This window comes from Miscanthus floridulus, chromosome 16, assembly GCF_019320115.1.
Source record: "Miscanthus floridulus cultivar M001 chromosome 16, ASM1932011v1, whole genome shotgun sequence".
NCBI classification, from domain to species: Eukaryota; Viridiplantae; Streptophyta; class Magnoliopsida; order Poales; family Poaceae; genus Miscanthus; species Miscanthus floridulus.
The window spans coordinates 37,751,430-37,773,516 of NC_089595.1; the positions used below are offsets into that span (position 1 = coordinate 37,751,430).

Below are 22,087 nucleotides of genomic sequence, written 5' to 3' on the forward strand. Positions count from 1 at the left end.
ATGGGATTGTTTTCTGTTGTCACAGTCATATTAATCTAGAAGACGTTCAGTATCCGTGGGCTGGGCCTGCAGGGCATCCAGTTCGTCCGGTACATGTGTTCCAGAATCCAGATGTTGGAATAAACTTCCAATTGACCTTTTTGTTAAAGAAAAGATTCCTCAAGGGAAATTGAAATTGCACACGGCCAACGATATTGTATATATATGCATATGGAAGTACCATATGATCGTCAACAGGAGCATGAGCATTAGATCAGAATCCTCAGCTGCAAATTCGGCTAACGTTTTCCCTTGTCTGAATTTCTGACGGATGTGCTGGCAATGCAAACACGACGACAATGGAAACAGCGCATATATTGGCAGGTCGTTTAGTTATCTATGTGGATCAAAACCGGATGAATCTCGACACAAGCCTCATTTGAATTGCCTTCTACTCCCGCCTGGGTAGGGTGATTAAGGCACATGAACCAAAGAAGTGCAGTCAAATTTGTCACACCATCATATTCAGTATTTCCTACAAACCGCGGGCTTAGATCGACCTGATGGTGCGCAAGATTCAAGTCAATAAAGATGGGAAAGCAGATTATTAGGCCAAGGTCAAGTCGTGCAAGTTTCCAGAATCCAGCCTCAAGAACCTTCCATCATTTCTTTCTACTTTGAGTGGCAAAAAATATTAACAGGACAGGGGGTGAGATTTTGCAGGTTACTACCAAATTGTAAAGAGTAGTCATAGAATGAAACATGTGATCATTTGACGTACGTAATCACAAAGGCGGTAACAAGAATTATATAGTAGTACTCCTGGAGCAGTGCATCTTTGTTTCCACAAGAAGCACCCACACAGTATGTACAATCCAACTGAAATGATAGAAAAAAAAATCACTAATAAAACTAATGCTCTTTTTTAATAACAAAAAAAAACTAATCCTCTTTGTAGCGGAAACAACCTCTGACTGGAATAGTTTTTTTTTTGAGCAACCTCTGACTGGAATAGTTGACTGAGCGATGGATATACAAATCATTTGGGGTTTCACTCAAAATCAATGACTTCAGCCCATCAAACTGTTCCAATCGGGTGCAAATCCAAGCTGATTGTATGGAGGTGGTTGATACAATGCTAGGTGGAGGTTTCACCTACGGCTTCGGCAGCAATATACGATGAATGTTGTCTGCTCCGGGCGGATTTTGCCGCAATTTCTATTAGCCACTGTAATAGGGAGAGTAATTCAGTAGCTCATTAGTTGGCTAGGCAAGCAATGTTAGAGAAAAGCTCTTGTGTTTAGATAGATGATCCCCCTACATCTATTCGCCAATTACTTGTAAACGATGTAACTATTCTCTCGAATCAATAAAGCTTGCCGAATGGCTTAACCTCAAAAAAAAAAAAAAAAACTGTTCTCTCATCTTTGTGGAGGCAAAACTGTTGGCTCATATTTGTGGAGGCATTGTATGCTTGTCCTCAGAAATGGATAAGCCATAATCAGCAATAAACCATACAAAGCTATTTTTAGGGAAGGAGAGCAACCTTTCAGTGACCAGCCCTTGCTTATTCACAATCACAACTATTTTATCCTTTTCAGGTGTATCATGAGGCTCATAAAAAGAAATAACCATATTCAATCTCATGCAGACAATGGAACGTCATGTAACTTAATAGATGGTTAATTCTCCATCACTCCAAAAGTACTTCTCATTTAAACAGGGCATAAACATTTCAATGAAATACTAACAGGATGGGAATAGAGCTGTAGCAATTCATATATGCATGAACTTACAGGAAAATATTGGGTGCAAACTACCTTCTCAGTGGAATCATCAAAAAGAGCATGGATTCATCCATCTGACGAACAAATGCAAACTGAAAATAGAAGTTATATTTAGTTAGCTAGAAGGAATGGAGAAATTCGTTAAAAAGAATTAGATTTCTGCTAAAAAGAAGCAAGACTCTCAAGCGGGCCACTGGGCCGAGCTACTATGATGAGATTATATGGGCCCTGAGAGAGCAAGTTCAATAGGCTGAAATTGGCCCTGTTTCTCCTACACTGTCACGTTTCGCAGTCGACGCGAGCCAGCTTTCCCCATTCGTCTTCCACAAACCCCCAAAACCCTCGCGCCGCCGCCGCCGCCATGTCCTCGTCGCCGTCTCTGGCGAACCGCCGTCCCGCGGGCCCGCTGGCACTGGGGCTGGAGTCGTCGGCGAACAAGATCGGCATCGGCGTGGTCTCCCTGTCGGGGGACATCCTCTCAAACCCGCGGCACACCTACGTGACCCCGCCGGGCCATGGCTTCCTTCCCCGGGAGACCGCGCAGCACCACCTCGCGCACCTCCTGCCTCTCCTCCGCGCCGCACTCGCCGAGGCCGGCGTGGCCCCCGCCGACCTCGCGTGCGTCTGCTACACTAAAGGCCCCGGCATGGGCGGGCCTCTCCAGGTCGCCGCCGCGGCCGCCCGCGCGCTCTGCCCTGCTCTGGAGGAAGCCGCTCGTGGCGGTCAACCACTGCGTTGCGCACATCGAGATGGGCCGCGCGGTCACTGGGGCCGTCGACCCCGTCGTGCTCTACGTCTCCGGGGGAAACACGCAGGTTATCGCCTACAGCGAGGGGAGGTACAGGATCTTTGGGGAAACGATTGATATCGCCGTCGGGAACTGCCTTGACCGGTTCGCCAGGGTCCTTGAGCTCTCCAATGACCCTAGCCCCGGCTATAACATCGAGCAGGTAAACTGTTCGATCAAATGCCAGTTTGGTTATCCAATAGCTGTGGCTTAATGTTGTTTTAATTCTAGCTGTACATGCACATAGATGCTGGTTTGTGCTCGTGTTTTTCTAGCACGAAGCCTTGTCACCATTAGCCACTACATCACATACATGTAAATGCCTTGGGTGGCAAACCATGAGGACTTTAGTATGTAAGGGTGTTTATGAGTCTGGGAGCTATTGGTGGAGCTTTTCGGTGCCTCTTGAGCTTTCTACTGATCCTAGCCACTAGTATTTGGTTGGCAGACCACTAGCTATCAGTGGAGCCTTGGGTGGCAAATCACTAGTATTTTATTGAACAATTGACCCACACAATGAAATTCTTAGGCAGTTTAACTTATGCTGGCTGTGCATTTAGTGGCTAGTTTGTCGACTCTGTCAAACCAGTCGGGTTGTTGTACGTGTGGGCAAGATTACTTTTCTATGTTTGGTTGAAACATTGTAGGGATCATATGGTTATATTTTTGTATTGAGCTATACAATATGCTGGGCAGATCCTTTGTTGTTTTGTGTGACAATGCTTGCGTAACGATGTTCTCCATGGATTTATTCAGTCTATGTGATCACTTGTGTTTCCTCATTTTCTCTTGAACTAACACATGTAGGTAGTCAAAACTATCTCAGTGCTATTTTGCCATCTCATACAATCAGCCAAACAGAATTTAGCTTTTTATATACAGCTGAAGAACATGTATAGGGTGTTTGGTTTGAGGAAAGAGTCCATCATCTACCCATTCCACACTTTTTTTGTTTGGTTTGTGGAATGGAATAGGTTGATGCATCATCACCTTAGTCCTCACAAGCTAATAGTTAGTACTAGTATGAGGAATGGAGTCATTCCGCCAAATTTTAGTTAGGAATGGACTCATGCTGCACTACCTCATCTAGGATGGTTTGATTCCTCAAACCAAACACCCTATTATTGTATGATCATGTCCAGGTCGAGTGCATCCATTGGGTTGTTTGGTCGTTTAGGCACTTTGACCTGTAATGGGATCATAATTAGCTTCATCCCAAGATTATGTATGTTCCGTTATTTCTCAATCCTTTATTAGACTATGTTGAGACTAAATTTAGCTGACTGTTTGAAGTGGGCTGCATGTATTGGGATGGTGTTTGGGTTGGCTGTATGTGCTAATTTATTTGAGTGGGAGGGAGCAGATGTTATTTCATATGCTGCATGTAACCATGCTGGATGACACTGTGCAATAATGGGTTGTGTGTTTCCATGTAGATGGAGGGATAATAGGCTTTTGAGCCCTGGAAGCCTTCCCATTTTATCCCTGGATATAGAGGGCTTGAGCTTATAGGATAATCCCAAGGAAGTCCCAATTTGTTTGGCCTATGTTCGGATTCAACTTCAACTTAGAGGCTAGTTGAAGGTGGAGATAGGCTAAACAGGTTGGAGCTTTATGCGTAGCGTAAGCATATAAGCCATGTGGTTCGAGAAAAAAAACCATATAAGCCATAAGGGTCTTCTTAGTCAAGGGCAATATCTGCTTAATTTATCTCTCTGTAAATGTACTAGAAGCTATGCTACACTCTGTTTCTGGATTGCTGATTGACATGTCATCGGATACATCACTAACATCAGTGCATGATAGTTTTTTATTTATACTTATGTTTGCATTGCAACTTTGCATCTGAATGTTACAAGGGTCTGTACATTCTGATTATCCCTGTGCTGCATGTCATCATTGGGTTAGCTATGTTTTGGAGGTTGATCGTTGTCTACGGGTGGCATGATGGGCCCTGCTCTCGTGGAAAGGTGTGTGTTAGGATGGTAGTTAGGTATACATTGGTCTGTAGGATTGGCTGAAAGCATGGTAAACTGTAAATGGTCTGTGATCTGAGCAGTGATTATATAAGTAATATTGTTTTATATGGTGTTATTCTTTCATGGAATCACCACAACCAGTGAGACACAGTAAAGGGATTTTGCTTAATCCCAGTCATAATTTTGATTATTTATTACAGCTGTATGCCCATCGGCCAAAATAAGTGTCATTTTTGGGTCGTCTACAGTTAATGCATTCAATCCTTTGATCACCAATATATTTTCAAATATTTTTATGAAACTTTTGAAAATGGGCATGTCTAGATTTGTCTTCAAAAGGAATATTGTAAGCTTTATATATTTAGCACTGATAAATTAGCAGGCTTTATATTAGTAATTAATGGTCAAGATAGTGTCTTTGTGACCATGCAGCATTGCATCTGTTCTGAACAACACTTAGTTTTGACAGGATGTTTTTTTTTTTAAAAATAAGCTCATAAAAGCATTTTGCTATTTGTTCTGATCAAAGTTGGGCCAAACTATAGAGTCTCCTTCATGAAAGCCTGAAATGCTGCTAATTCAGTTCTCTTCCAAGACAGTTCACTTCTTACTTGATCCTAGAGGATAGTTACTGTTACTGTATACTTATTACTTCCCTTCATATTCGCAACTAAAATCAAAGTCGTGGTTCCTATGGTTTTATTATTCTTAACATTAAGGATTCATCTTACTCAAGGTTTAAGCATTTTCCTTTGTCATAATTTTTTTCATTTTGACTACTACTGGTACCTGCTTGCTCTAACTAGAAGTATAGAACTGCATTGTCTGCCTACCCACCTTACTTGGACTGCTGCCTTGCTGGACTAGTTCTCGAGCTAGGAGTTTTTTGGTCACCATCCTATTAGGATCACCACTTATGGCTAAATTGTGGTGGCTGAGTAGCGCCCAGTGCCTTGGCGACCCAGGTGGCTTCCTTCTAGAAAACTGATTATCTTTAACTTTTAGCTATGCTGAAATCATAATCATGAGAGGCCCATTCCACATAGCTTTGAAGTTCTTCAGTGCTATCTTATTTTACTCCATGTTCGTATCATAGGCAATATTGGGGATTCCTGCCATCACGTCAAAGAGAATCTTGGTCAAGTTACAATGTTACATATCTTACTGTTTTTTGGCCTCTTCATGCTGTTTTTCTGTTGTTGCCTATTCACAAATATTTCAGTTATGTTAGGCGAGGGTAAGGCTTGCCACCTGACACCCTTCCCCAGACCCCGCACAGAGCGGGAGCTCTCTGCACTGGGTACACCCCCTTAGCTTTAAGTTGTGGAAACTGGAAACCTCTCACCTTGATTAGCAATTTAACTTGTTTAACAAACAGGATTTATTTCAGGAGTGGTAAATCATGGTATAATTCTTAATGCTTTATTATTAACATTGGCAACAATATGGATTCTGTCTGTGTGAATCTTTCAAGAGAGTACTTCTGAGGTAGTTCCACATTCCACATGATATTGTCATCTACCATTCTACCTTCATTATTGTACTACCTGTCAGGCTGTCACCATTAGCATTTTTCTTCTTGTTTTTTGTTTGTTTGTTTTGAAGACATTTTCTCTTTGAACAGATTTATGTCTTTGTACAACATGGCACATTCTTTTCTCATCCTTGAGTTTGGTTTCTTAATGTACCATATTTATTTTCCTTGTCCAGCTTGCAAAGAAGGGAGAAAAATTCATTGATCTCCCTTATGTTGTGAAGGGTATGGATGTGTCATTTAGTGGCATATTGAGTTTTATTGAAGCTACGGCGATTGAAAAGCTTAAAACTAATGAGTGCACACCTGCAGACCTATGCTACTCATTGCAGGTACTCGCATGCTCTTAACTTTTCCCCCTTATGGATAATAATTGGTTATGCTATGTTGACAGCGACACTGATGAAAATCATAATTTGCGCAGGAAACTGTCTTCGCCATGCTTGTTGAAATTACTGAACGTGCAATGGCGCACTGTGATTCAAAGGACGTTCTTATTGTTGGTGGCGTCGGTTGCAACGAACGTTTACAGGAGATGATGAGGATTATGTGCTCAGAAAGAGGGGGTAGGCTGTTTGCAACTGATGACCGCTATTGTATAGACAATGGGGCAATGATTGCATACACTGGTTTACTGGCGTATGCACATGGTGTGACCACTCCCCTGGAGGAGTCGACATTTACGCAAAGATTCCGAACTGATGAAGTTCATGCGATTTGGAGAGAGAAGGAGATGCCGGTGCTAAATAACATCCATTCAGATGCAATGGCTGAAGTATCTAAAGATGAAGCCTCCATCCCGACACCAATCGTTGTAGATTCCTGAGGTACAATTGGCCTATACAATTATGTCTTGCTGCTAATGTTTTTTCATGATAGCTAATGCAATTTGGATTGCTGGAGACGATCTCCCTCCATTCCAAATTATAGGACTTTTTGGCTTTTCTAGATACATAGTTTTGCTTATGCACTTAGATATACACTATGTCTAGATACATAGTTAAAGCAACGTATATAGAAAAGCCATAACGTCTAATAATTTGGAATGGAAGGAGTACTTGACAATTCACGTGGAATTGTGGTTGATATGGTGGTGGGTGTGATTCCACTTCACCTGCGTTTGATTTTTCTACATGATGAATATGCTCTACAAATGAAGCTTTCACACCAAGTGCACAAACCATGCTGTTAATTGCAAAATTATGCAACTTTTTTGGACAATATGAAACAGAAGGAACCATTACATAGTTTTTTATTTTTTTATGCTTCACTGCTTATCCTCATGTGTTTTATTTCTGAACAGTCACAACCCGACGAGCTAATGGTGGGTGTTTCTTTTCTGTCACAGGCAGTAAATGCTTGCACGGGAAGGTCTAGAATCACTCCTGCGTGTGATACCTTTGCTTGCTGATTGGGAGAAGCCTCTTCCAGGCACATGGCAGGTGGCTCCGAATTGTTGTGCTGCTGTATGAACTGCAGCAGGTAAAATGAATATATGTTGTATGGCTGACATACCTGACGATAGTTGACATGGATCAAACCTTGCCAATCACCCTAACATTCTGGTTAGTTATTTTTCTTCATAGAGTGAACTTCTGATTGTTGTAAACTAATAGACGCATTTCCACAAAGCTAGGTTAAGTTACTCAGTTACTCTTGTGATGGTAATCTGTTTCCGTTCTAAAGCAGCCCCTTTTGGATGGACATTTGATTCCTGGTAACGTGGGTCCATAGAGGCCGCTCACTACTATCTACCACACCCGATCTTGCAGGGCTCTAGTGGCAAACCATCGCTAGCCTCTTCCGACACCAACACAAACTACATATCTCACCCCCCTCACGCCGCCTCTTCATCTACCGGTGAATCGGCCTCCCTGAACTTTATATGCAGTCCCTAACCACGATAACCCTAGCCCTGATGTGCTTAGATCTAGAGGAGGACAACCTACCTCATAAGGTGCCGATGGTTTAGATTTGGAGTGCACGGATCGGAGGTGGGGGTTGTTCGGGGGGTGGGAGGGTGGGTTGGAGCAGGGGAGTGAGAAAACCGCGTTGCAAGCTATTATTGATAAGGAGCGAATATAAGGTTGAGCCAGCGCCGTGGGATTTGTTTTGTTCCTATCTCAGAGAGGTGTGAAGGCGTGACACTATTACATGCATATTCGGTTAGCCTTATAAAAAGATAACAATATAAGCGCATATAATTGTATATTTAATTTGGCAATCAAGTTCATATCTTAAACAACATACTATAATTCACGTATATATAATATATAGGTTTAGGATAATATTGTACCAAACAGCAATATGCTTGTAAGAGCCTGACAGGAAGGGGCCCTAGGGGGTGGCGGCTAGGGTTGGAGAGGGAGTTGTGGGCGGCGGCGTAGGGAGAGGGCAATGGCGACAGGAGAGAGGGAGAGGGTCGACACAGGAAGGAGGGAGAGGGGAAGGGGAGATAAGCCTTGAGGCAATCCTTTCTTGATTCCAATAAGTACATAGCCTCTCTACTTATACCCCTGGGTAGACTTGCATCATAAGTAATCTAATGAAGGAAGTCCTTATAGATATGGACTTCTTATCTTAGCTAATCCTATTCTTATTGGAGATCCTCCGGATATGGATAGTGGAACGGCGGGGATCTGCCCTTGCTTGTGTGCACCTCCCCTAGGTGGCGCTGCTGCTGCTACCGTTGGCGGCGGCCCTCCTGGCGCCGCTGCTGTTGTTGGTGCCTGGGCCATGTGGGCCTAGGTGAAAGCTCTAATTTGGTTTTGGTTAATTGATGAAACCCTAAGTGCTAACCTTGTTTATCAAAGTGATTATAAGATAGGTAGCACTACTCCAAGTGATAAAGCAATGACGAAGATCATGACAATGGTGATGGCATAGTGATGATCAAATGCTTAAACTTGGAAAAGAAGAAAGAGAAAAACAAAAGGCTCAAGGCAAAGGTAAAATTGTATGAGCCATTTTTGTTTCGGTGATCAAGACACTTATCGAGTGTGATCACATTTAGGATCGATAGCCGTACTATTAAGAGGGGTAGAACTCGTATCGAAATGCGGTTATCAAAGTGCCACTAGATGCTCTAACTCATTGCATATGCATTTAGGATCTAGTGGAGTGCTAACACCCTTGACAACATTTGTGAAAATATGCTAACACATGTGCACAAGGTGATACACTTGGTGGTTAGCACATTTGAGCAAGGGTGAAGAAGATAGAGTTGAAAAAGAGTTAGTCGCGCTGTTTACAGAGCTACCGGACGCGTCCGGTATTTGGCGATGTACTCAGCGACCGGACGCGTTCGATGTGAAGCAGAAAAAGCAGTGTTCGGCAGAGCAGTCAATCGGACGCTGGCAGCGTCCAATCCGGTGTGACCGGACACGTCCGGTCGTCGGTGGGTGCTTACTGTACTCGACCGAACGCAGAGGCTTAGCGTCCGGTCAGTTTCTAACAGACGCGTCCGGTCGGCCCTAGTGGCTTACTGGACTCGATCGGACTCGGCGGCTCAACGTCCGGTCAATTATGTTTGTGCGTCCGGTATGAGCATCCGGTCGTCGGCGAATGGGCAGCAACGGATAGGCTGGTTTGAACTGGACACATGGCAGTCTGGGAGCTACCGAACACGTCCGGTAGGCTGACCGGGCGCATCCGGTATTCACGACCGGAGCGTCCGGTGCATTATGACCGGAGCGTCTGGTCGATGCGCAGTCAGCAAAATATTTAAGCCAACGGCTCTATTTCATGGGGGGCTTCTATTTAAGCCCCATGGTCGGCTCAAGCTCACTCTCTTGCACATTTTCATTGACATAGCAACCTTGTGAGCTTAGCCAAAGCCCTCCCACTCATCTGCATCATTGATCCATCATCTTTGTGAGATTGGGAGAGAATCCAAGTGCATTGCTTAAGAGATTGCATCTAGAGGCACTTGGTGTTCGTGTTGCGCTGCGGATTTCATTTGTTACTCTTGGTGGTTGCCACCACCTACACGGCTCGGTGCAGCGGTGGAGGATCGGCCCGAGTTGGTGATTGTTCGTGGCCGTCTCTGGTGATTGTGAGGGGAGTTGTACCTTCCTCGGCGGAGTGTCTAAAGGTAACTCTAGTAAATTGCTCGTGTCATTGAGTTACCTCACTTGTGGGTAGGTTCTTGCGGTGTCCAATCGTGAGGACGAGGTTTGTGCAACATCTCTTAGCTGCCAAACCACCAAGTGTTGGTCAACACAACGGGGACTAGCTTGTTGGCAAGCACGTGAGCGTCGGGAGAAAAATCGGTTGTCTCTTGCCATTTGATATCCTCTCGGTGATTGGTTTCATATATATCTTGTGATTGATTCATTTCTCTACACGGCGGTATAACCATCCTACTCACTCATTTACATTCTTGCAAATTAGTTGTAGCAAGCTCTTTAGTGTAATTAGATTTGAGAGCTTGCTTTGCTATTTAAGTTTGCTTAGTGGAGCTCTTTAGAGTAGAAAGATTGAGAGCTCTTAGTGAGTAGTATCATAGCAAATTGTGTGTCTAGCTATCATTGCAACTAGAATTGTTGGATAGGTGGCTTGCAACCCTTGTAGAGCTAGAGCAAGTTTGCATTTTGCTATTTGTCATACTAATCAAATTGCTCTAGTTGATTTGTAGATTTTTAAATAGGCTATTCACCCCCCCTCTAGCCATATTAGGACCTTTCAAGTGGTATCAGAGCTGTGGTCACCGTTTGATTGAAGGCTTAACAACCTCGGTGTCAAATTATGGCTCAAGTTGTGTTCAACCATGTGGGGGGCAAACCACCGTTCTTTGATGGCACATGCTATGATTATTGGAAGGGAAAGATGCGGATGTATCTTGGTTCAATCAATGATCAAGTATGGGAAGTGACCGAAAATGATTATGCTATCATTGATCCTGACAATCCCACCAACCCAGATAAGACCAACAAGCAATGCAACACAATGGCCCTCAACACCATATACAATGCCATTGATTCCAAAGTGTTTGAGCAAATCAAGGATTGTGAAAGAGCAAATGAGGTGTGGACAAGATTGGAGGAAACATATGAGGGCACACCGGCGGTGAAGAGTGCTAAGTTGTACATCCTCAAGGACAAGTTGACAAGTTTCAAGATGAAGGATGATGAGAGCATTCTGGAGATGTTCCATCATTCGCAAGTAATTGTCAATGATTTGAAGGCATTGGGAGAGAAGATCAAGGATAATAATGTCTCTCATCGGTTCTTGATGTGCCTACCTCCAAGATTTGAAATGTTGAGATTGCTCATCATAAGAGGAGGATTGAAGGAGATTACTCCCAACCAAGTACTAGGTGATGTCATGACCCAAGAGACATACCGTGTGGAAAGGGAGGGGATGACAAAGATGACAAGAAGGAAGAAGAAGACAAGAAGAAGAAGAGTATAGCATTCAAGGCTAGCTCATCATCATCCAAGAACAAGGGCAAGTCCAAGAAAGAATCAAGTGATGATGATGATCTTAGTGATATTGATGATGAAGCTATGGCCCTCTTTGTGTGCAAGATGGGAAAATTCATGAAGAAGAAGGGCTATGGTGCAAAAAAGAGAAGAGATCACACCAAGAAGAAAGAGTATGTGAGAAGATGCTATAATTGCAAGAGCCCCAATCATGTAGTAGCAAATTGTCCATATAATAGTGACAATGATGAGGATGAGAAGAAGAAGCACAAGGAGAATAAGAAAGAAAAGAAGGAGAAGAAGGAGAAGAGGATGACCTTCCAAAAGAAGAAGGGTGGAGGTTATGTGGTCACATGGGATAGTGATGGCTCTTCGGATAGTGATAGCTCTAGTGATGATGACAAGAAATCTATCAAGAGAGCACTAGCAAGCATCGCCATCAACAACAAGCCCTCCATCTTCGACACTCCATCGATGTGCCTCATGGCAAAATCTACCAAGGTAAAATATGATGTGAGTGATGATGATGAATGTGAAAGTGATGCTTATAGGAGTGATGATGATGATGATGAGGAGTACTCCAAGGAGGAGCTCATGGACATGTGTGAGCAAGTGCATACTTGCTTTGAGATGAAGAGAAAGGAGTGCAAGGAATTGAACAAGAAAGTCAAATTTCTTGAGCAAGCCCTTGATGAGCTCAATGCCACTCATGAGAGGCTAATGGAAGCTCATGAGAAGCTTGGCAAAGCTCACTCTAAGCTTGAAAAGGCTCACTCCTCTCTCATTGAGCAAGTCAAAGTGGAGGAAGCCAAGAAGGAGCAAGTGATCATAACATGTGACCTTATTGATGAATCTATTTTTGTTGCTCCCACTAACACTTCTTGTAGCACTACCACTTCCACTTCACCCTTGAGTGATGGTCTCACTTGTGAAAATTCACTAAAAGTGGAAAATGAGACCCTCAAAAAGGAGGTGAATGAGCTCACTCGTGCCTTAGGCAATGCCTATGGTGGAGATGCCCGCTTGCTAAAGTGCTTGGGTAGCTAAAGGTTTTCTCTCAACAAAGAGGGATTAGGCTATACCCCCAAGAAAGGCAAGGCGGCCTTTGTCACTTCCAAAGCTAGCTTTGTGAAGGGCAATGGTCGGTTTTGCAATAGATGCAAGTAAGTTGGGCATATAGAGCAAAATTGTAAGACTAACAAGAACAAGCTACCTAATGTATCCTCAATCAAATTTGATTCTTGTTACATGCTTTACAAGGGTGTCAATGGTGTAAAGGCTAAGTTCATTGGTACACCAATTGTGGGCCCAAAGAAGAAGGCCATTTGGGTACCAAAGACCTTGGTAACTAACCTACAAGGACCCAAGCAAGTTTGGGTACCTAAAAAGAATTGATCTTCTTTTGTAGGTAAACTATAAAGCCGGAGGAAGGCATTGGGTGCTTGATAGTGGGTGCACACAACACATGACCGGTGATCCAAGAATGTTCAATTCAATCAATGAAAACAAGAGAAATGAGATTGATAGTATCACATTTGGTGACAATGGCAAAGGCAAGATCAAAGGGCTTGGTAAGATTGCAATATCCAATGACTTGAACATTTCCAATGTGCTATTAGTAGAGAGCTTGAACTTCAATCTATTATCGGTAGCTCAATTGTGTGATCTTGGTTTCAAGTGCATATTTGGTGTGGATGATGTAGAGATCATAAGTGTAGATGGCTCTAACTTGATATTCAAAGGATTTAGATATGAGAATCTATACTTAGTTGATTTCAATGCTAGAGAAGCTCAATTGTCAACATGTTTGATCACTAAGTCTAGCATGGGTTGGTTATGGCATAGAAGGCTTGGTCATGTTGGAATGAAATAATTGAACAAGTTGATTAAGCATGACTTAGTTAGAGGCTTGAAAGATGTCACATTTAAGAAGGATAAACTATGTAGTGCATGTCAAGCCAAAAAGCAAGTTGGTAACACACATCCTAAAAAGAGCATGATGAGCACATCTAAGGCATTTGAGTTGATGCATATGGACTTGTTTGGACCAACCACATACACTAGCATTGGTGGAAACAAATATGGATTTGTGATTGTGGATGATTTCACTAGATACACATGGGTGTTCTTTCTTGTTGACAAGAGTGATGTGTTTGCAACATTCAAATCATTTGTCAAAGACATTCACAATGAGTTTGAAACAACAATCAAGAAAGTTAGAAGTGACAATGGTAGTGAGTTCAAGAACATTAGAATTGATGAGCTATGTGATGAATTTGGAATTAGACATCAAATCTCGGCTAAGTATACTCCTCAATCAAATGGGCTAGTTGAAAGAAAGAATAGAACCTTGATTGATATGGCAAGATCAATGTTGAGTGAGTACAATATGAGTCATTCATTTTGGGCCAAAGCAATCAACATGGCTTGCTACTATAGCAATCGACTCTATTATCACCCCATGATGGAGAAGACATCTTATGAGCTATTCAATGGAAGAAAGCCCAACATAGCATACTTTCGGGTTTTTAGTTGTAAATGCTATATATTGAAGAAAGACACTAGATTGAGTAAGTTTGAAAAGAAATGTGATGAAGGTTTCTTGCTTGGTTACTCCACTACTAGCAAGGCTTATAGAGTTTGGAATTTTGCTAGTGGTACTCTTGAGGAGGTTCATGATTTGGAATTTGATGAAACAAATGGTTCCTAAGAGGAAGATGAGAATCTAGATGATGTAAGAGGCACTCAATTGGTCAATGCAATGAAGAACATGGACATTGGTGATATAAGGCCTAGAGAGGTGATTGATGTTGAAGATGACAAGAACCAAGTGCTCTCTAACTCAAATGTGCAAGCTAGTGGTTCTCATAATCAAATCCAAGCAAGCACTAGTGTTGGCAATGTGCAAGATCAACAAATGGCTAGTTTATCATCTCAACCAAGTGATCAATCAAATGCTAGCAATCAAGTGCAAGTGCTTCAACCAACCAATGTTGCAAGAGATCATCCATTGTACACTATCATTGGTGATATTTCAAGAGGTGTGCAAACAAGATCAAGATTGGCTTTATTTTGTGAGCATTTCTCATTTGTGTCATCCATTGAACCTAAGAAGATAGATGAAGCTTTGAGGAATGTTGATTGGGTCAATGCTATGCATGAAGAGCTAAACAACTTCACAAGAAACCAAGTATGGGATTTAGTTAAGAGGCCTAAGGATCATAATGTGATTGGAACCAAGTGGGTCTTTTGGAACAAGCAAGATCAAGATGGGATAGTAATAAGGAACAAAGCAAGATTAGTGGCTCAAGGTTACACTCAAGTTGAAGGTCTTGACTTTGGAGAAACATATGCCCCGGTTGTAAGATTGGAAGCAATTAGGATCTTGCTAGCTTATGCTTGTGCCAACAACATCAAGTTGTACCAAATGGATGTGAAAAGTGCATTTCTCAATGGGTACATCAATGGGCTTGTGTATGTTGAGCAACCTCCCGGTTTTGAAGATGAAAAGAAACCCAATCATGTTTACAAGTTGAGAAAGGCTTTGTATGGATTGAAGCAAGCACCTAGAGCATGGTATGAGATATTGAGGAATTTCCTACTCTCTAAAGGATTCAAGATGGGAAAGGTTGACACCACTCTCTTCACCAAGAAGCTTAGAAATGACTTGTTTGTAATGCAAATCTATGTTGATGATATCATCTTTGGATCAACAAATCAAGAATTTTGTGAGGAGTTTGGCAAGATGATGGCAAGTGAGTTTCTTCAAATCAAGCAAATGAAGAATGGCACATTTGTGAGTCAAGGCAAGTATATCAAGGACATGCTCAAGAAGTTTGAAATGGATGTGAGTAAAGCTATTAGTACACCAATAGGGACAAGTGAAAGCTTAGATAGTGATGCTAGTGGCAATATGGTGGATCAAAAGATGTATCGGTCTATGATTGGAAGCCTATTCTATGTGACCGCATCAAGGCCGGATGTGATGTTTAGTATATGCATGTGTGCTAGATTTCAAGCCTCACTAAGAGAAAGTCATTTGAAGGCAACTAAGAGAATATTGAGGTACTTGAAGCATACACAACATATTGAATTATGGTATCCCAAAGGAGCAAGATTTGAGTTGATTGGATATTCGGATTCCAATTATGTGGGATGCAAAGTTGAGAGAAAGAGCACATCGGGCACATGTCAACTATTGGGAAGATCACTTGTGTCTTGGTCATCAAAGAAGCAAAATAGTGTAGCACTTTCAACCGCTGAAGCAGAGTACATTTTGGCCGGTAGTTGTTGTACTTAATTACTTTGGATAAAGGCTACCTTGAGTGACTTTGGAATCAAGTTCAAGCAAGTGCCATTGCTATGTGACAATGAAAGTGCCATAAAGCTCACCAACAACCTGGTTCAACACTCAAGAACAAAGCATATAGATGTCCATCATCACTTCATAAGAGATCACCAACAAAAAGGGGATATTTGCATAGAGAGTGTGGGCACCGAAGATCAACTTGCCGATATATTCACCAAGCCACTTGATGAGAAGAGGTTTTGCAAGCTAAGGAATGAATTGAACATACTTGACTTCTCCAGTATGTGTTGATGCACCCCCACTATATGACATGCCTCTCCTTCGAGCAAAGCAAGGTAAAGTTGATTGACATGTCATCCATCCATTGCTAAGGACTTGTTTAGTGCATCTAGTCATTCCTATCATGGCCTAGGCTCATTCATGAAAATCAAATGAATTTGATGCTTGTATGGTACCACTATTGCTTGTATGTTTAAAATGATCTAGTGGTAGCATATGACATGTTTGTGGGCTTATAAACCTAGTGTTTGGATAACCCTTATTTGGAGGTGTGAAGAAGCTTGTCCTTGGATCAAACCGAGTTAAATATCTTTTACAAGTAAACTAGATTGAACCACATTGAAACATGATCCTCTTTTCACATGGTTTCGCCCCAACCTATCTATAATTTGAGCTCACCTTTTGTGCTAATTGTTGACAAAGGGGAGAGAAACAAAGATATGAGTGATAGGGAGAGATATGATAAAGGAAAGAGATCAATTAAAATTTTGATCACACAAGTAGGGGGAGCAAGCTCATAAACTTGTATGATGCATTTGAATGAACATTTCATTTATTTGCTTGCATGGTACAAGTTCTTAATTTCAATATCTATGCTTGTGTGATGTATGCTAGTTATAGGTTTGAATGATGAAATGGAAAACTAGCATATATAGGCTAAGTAACTAGACTTATGTTTATTCTATGGAAACTAGACCCTTGCATGTAATGTTGATCTCACTGGGTATTCTAGTTTTTGTGTATGTCTAGTTACTAATGATGCTAAGGATGGTATATTGGTGCACTCTAATTGGTATCACGCTTCAAAGGTCCATCTCTTATACCTTAGCATCATTTGGTAGAAATTGACTCCTATATTTCCTATCTAAGCATATGTGCAAGCTACAATCTAAACTCTTAGCACATATGTAGGGGGAGCAATTGCTACCATTTGGAGTTCATGAAACTTGTCCATATTCCTTTACACATGGTAAATATGCTTGGGCAAGCAACATGGATTCAATTAAATCTCAATTCATATATCTGTGAAAGGGTTGTCATCAATTACCAAAAAGGGGGAGATTGAAAGCTCTAGTTTGGTTTTGGTTAATTGATGAAACCCTAAGTGCTAACCTTGTTTATCAAAATGATTATAAGATAGGCAGCACTACTCCAAGTGATAAAGCAATGGTGAAGATCATGACAATGGTGATGGCATGGTGATGATCAAATGCTTAAACTTGGAAAAGAAGAAAGAGAAAAACAAAAGGCTCAAGTCAAAGGTAAAATTATAGGAGCCATTTTTGTTTCGGTGATCAAGACACTTAGCGAGTGTGATCACATTTAGGATCGATAGCCGTACTATTAAGAGGGGTGGAACTCATATCAAAATGCGGTTATCAAAGTGCCACTAGATGCTCTAACTCATTGCATATGCATTTAGGATCTAGTGGAGTGCTAACACCCTTGACAACATTTATAAAAATATGCTAACACATGTGCACAAGGTGATACACTTGGTGATTGGCACATTTGAGCAAGGGTGAAGAAGATAGAGTTGAAAAAGAGATAGTCGCGCTGTTTACAGAGCTACCGGATGCGTCCGGTATGGTGACTAGACATGTCCGGTATTTGGCGACGTACTCAGCGACCGGACGCGTCCGGTCCCCACACCGGACGCATCCGGTGTGAATTAGAAAAAGCAGTGTTCGGTAGAGTAGTCGATCGGATGCTGGCAGCGTCCGGTCTGGTGTGACCAGACACGTCCGGTCGTCGGTGGATGCTTACTGTACTCGACAGGACGCTGAGGCTCAGCGTTCGGTCAGTTTCTAACAGACGCGTCCGGTCGGCCCTGGTGGCTTACTAGACTCGACCAGACTCAGCGGCTCAGCGTCCGGTCAATTGTGTTTGTGCGTCCGGTATGAGCGTCCGGTCATCGACGAATGGGCAGCAACGGATAGGCTGTTTGAACTAGACACATGGTAGTCTAGGAGCTACCGGACATGTCCGGTAGGCTGACCGGACGCGTCCGGTATTCACGATCGGAGCGTCTAGTGCATTGTGATCGGAGTGTCTGGTCGATGCACAGTCAGCAAAATATTTGAGCCAACGGCTCTATTTCATGGGGGTGTTCTATTTAAGCCCCATGGTTGGCTCAAGCTCACTCTCTTACACATTTTCATTGACATAGCAACCTTGTGAGCTTAGCCAAAGCCCTCCCACTCATCTCCATCATTGATCCATCATCTTTGTGAGATTGTGAGAGAATCCAAGTGCATTGCTTGAGAGATTGCATCTAGAGACACTTGGTATTCGTGTTGCGCTGTGGATTTCGCTTGTTACTCTTGGTGGTTGCCACCACCTAGACGGCTCAGTGCAGCGGTGGAGGATCGACACGAGTTGGTGATTATTTGTGGCCGTCTCCGGTGCTTGTGAGAGGAGTTGTACCTTCCCCGGTGGAGTGCCTAAAGGTAACTCTAGTAAATTGCTCATGTCATTGAGTTACCTTACTTGTGGGTAGGTTCTTGCGGTGTCCAATCATGTGGACGAGGTTTGTGCAACACCTCTTAGCCGCCGAACCACCAAGTGTTGGTCGACACAACAGGGACTAGCGTGTTGGCAAGCACGTGAACCTCGGGAGAAAGATCGGTTGTCTCTTGCCATTTGATATTCTCCTGGTGATTGGTTTCATATACATCTTGTGATTGATTCATTCCTCTACACGGCGGTATAACCATCCTACTCACTTGTTTACATTCTTGCAAATTAGTTGTAGCAAGCTCTTTAGTGTAATTAGATTTGAGAACTTGCTTTGCTATTTAAGTTTGCTTAGTGGAGCTCTTTAGAGTAGAAAGATTGAGAGCTCTTAGTGAGTAGTATCATAGCAAATTGTGTGTCTAGCTATCATTGCAACTAGAATTGTTGGATAGGTGGCTTGCAACCCTTGTAGAGCTAGAGCAAGTTTGCATTTCGCTATTTGTCATACTAATCAAATTGCTCTAGTTGATTTGTAGATTTTTAAATAGGCTATTCACCCCCCTCTAGCCATATTAGGACCTTTCACTAGGGCCCTCATCCGGCGTATGACATCACTCCTCCCTTTTCCGATCAGTGCGTCCTCATGCTAAATCATCGTCCAATCGTTGATCACCTCTGGTGGTGATCTAGCCTCTCGGGATAGCTATGCAATTTGAACTGTCATGTGGCCCAAGGTGTAGTTGAAGTCATTGGTGGTGATGTGGTAGTCGGAGAACTAGAAGCGGTAGCTGCATAAGCCAAAATAGCCGGAGATGTGGTAGCTATTGTTTCCCGAGCCTTCAAGTGGTTCATGGGTGGAGCGAGCAGCATAGATGGCGGCGCCAGAGAGCGTTCCTGGGAAGTGTAGTGTTTGCATCTCATGTGGAGGTCGTGGAAGCGAGTGCACCTGACCGACATCAACTTGTCCCCTTATGCGCCGACACAATGATGTGGGAACGATGGTTGGTGGTGTCATGGTGAAGTGTTGTAGCGTGCTGAAGAGGAGGTTGCCGGTGTCGTAGTTTGCCAGAGAGATCAACAAAGGGGCATCGGTGTGCTGCCTGCCGATGTAGGTGTCCACGATGGAGAGGAACTATTGGCCGTTGTTGTTGAAGAAGATGATCGTTGCTGACAGAAGCATGCGTTGTCGCCATGCCTCGAGAAGTAGAATGCTCGAGGGGAAAGCTTGCGTTGTCGGGGAAGATGCCGCTGTGTGGAGACTAATGGCCAGGAGGTGCGGAGCTAAAGTTTCGAACGACTCGAGCAGGTCCTATAACAGAGGTGAAGTTACTAGGATGTAGTATCGTTCGTTGTAGCAAACGATGCCGTGTCAGAGGGACCAGACTAGAGCTGCCACCTAGAGTTTGATGGTGGCTAAGATGATCTGAAGTTCGCACTCATCTTAAGTGGCGAGGCGAAGTTGAGCAAGAATCTCTGGGTCCGGCTCGATGTGGGCAGCCACTCTGGCGCTAGCTAGTGGAATCGATGTCGTGGCTGTGTGGAAAGCTGGTGTGGAGATGCGTTGGGTGATTTGGTGGTGGAGTTGTCGATGTGACCCCTTGGCATGGTGTTAGAGGGGTTGTCGCCGATAGAGGAGGATTGCCCCGTCTTGGTGGGTGCAGGTGTCGGGGTCTCCAGCGAGCGAGGTTGATGGCCGTCTCCTTGGAGCGAGGATGGTGCCACACAACCACCTCTTGGAGTGCTTGCTGAAGGCCATTGATGAAGAGGCTGATTTGATGTTGTTCGCTGGAGATGCTAATGCGTAGAGCATAGGCGATGAAGTTGTTGATGTAGTCGTTCATGTAGCCGATATGACGAGGTGGTGTGAGGTCGCTGGTGGTGTCATGGTCAGGGCCGAAGCTGCGGATGATGCTCTCAGTGAAGTATGCCCACTCTGTCATGGGAGTATCCTTCATTGCGCGCATGTACCACTGTTGTGCTTCACCTGTCAGATGAAAGGCCGCATACCAGGTTTGTTGTGCTTCCGCAGATGGTATAGGTTGGAGAATTGCTGCATCCACTAAAGCCATGGCCTCGGATCCATCAAGCCATCATATGTAGGTGTCATGAGCTGGGTCTTGACAGGGGCATATCGATGTTGTGGTGTAGTTGGCAGTACTGGTGGATCGACCCTTTGTACCTATGGCCTAGTGGCCGGTTGGTACTATGGTGGTGCCTTTGCCTATGGGGTAGCCACCGAGCTGACTAGGAGTCGATTGGATAACTACGCTGCCAATGGCATCTCCTGTTGATTGGTTACTAACACGCGCTGGATAGCTGGTGGTGGCGATGGAGTCGTTGGTGGAGTCATAGTTGATGGTGTTCTCGATAGGAGCTCCCGCTGGTGGTTGTCCTAGACTATGACTGACCAGATGATCGGAGGCTATGGTGATGGAGGTGCATCTGATAGTAAGGTGTTAGAGTCTACGAGGATGATCTCCGGGGTGCTAGAAGACTAGGGTTCGTCCAACTTGCGCTTGAGATAGGATTTGCTGGCAATGATCATGACTCGCTTGGTTTGCGTGGTCAGATCATTGATGGTAGCTTCGCAGTCCAATCTGGCTTGGATGCTGGTGATGGTAGCGTCACTGTGGATGCGTGCACGCTCGATCACATGTAGACATTTGTCGATGTTGATGAGTTGGTGATGCATCTATCCGAAGTTCTTGCGGAGATCGGCGGTGAGATTGTCGAGCAGCTACTGCATGGTGGTGGTGGTGGAGTCCATGGATCGTCTAGTCTCCGGATACTAGTGTAAGAGCCTAGCAGGGAGGGGCCCTAGGTGGTGGCGGCTAGGGTTGGAGAGGGAGCTGTGGGCAGGCGTAGTAGGGAGAGGGCAACATCACTTAGGGTAGGAGAGAGGGAGAGGGTCGGCGCAGGAAGGAGGGAGAGGGGAAGAGGAGATAAGCCTTGAGGTAATCCTTTCTTAATTACAATGATTACATAGCCCAACTACTTATAGTCCTAGGTAGACTTGCATCTTAAGTAATCTAATGAGGGAAGTCCTTATAGATATGGACTCCTTCCTATCTTAGCTAATCCTATTCCTATTGGAGATCCTCCGGATATGGATAGTGGAGCTGGTGAGGATCTAGCCCTTGCTTGTGTGCACCTCCCCTAGGTGGTGCTGCTGTTGCTGCCATCGGCGGCGGCCCTCCTACCGCACTGCCTGCTGCTAGTTGGCGCCTAGGTCATGTGGGCCTAGGGCCCTCATTCGGCGTATGACAATGCTTCTTACAATATAGCCATCAGCTGCAACCAAGCATATGTCAAATATCCATGTATGCATAACCATCATGCCCCAAATTACTAAGACCAAACGATACACATATGCCACACCTGCAACAATGATATGGTGTATATACTAGTACATGCTTACACACATAGCTTATCGACTAGTTATTACATAAAGATATAAACCATGCGTTATTTCACAAAATGCAATGCAGATATAGATATAACATGCATATTTATGCGAATTCATGTCTTCGCCTCCACCCTCCATGTTTACTCT

At 43.6% G+C, this 22,087-nt stretch overlaps 1 protein-coding gene across 1 annotated transcript; it reads left to right on the top strand.

The window, feature by feature from the left end:
* Nucleotides 1-2,044: 2,044 nt before the first annotated feature.
* On the top strand, nt 2,045-7,746 carry LOC136513211 (uncharacterized). Its single transcript, XM_066507201.1, is given in 5 exon segments — nt 2,045-2,457; nt 2,459-2,716; nt 6,243-6,398; nt 6,491-6,893; nt 7,415-7,746. Coding segments are annotated over 4 exon segments (1,146 nt in total). The 5' UTR covers nt 2,045-2,127; the 3' UTR covers nt 6,893; nt 7,415-7,746.
* Nucleotides 7,747-22,087: the final 14,341 nt, after the last annotated feature.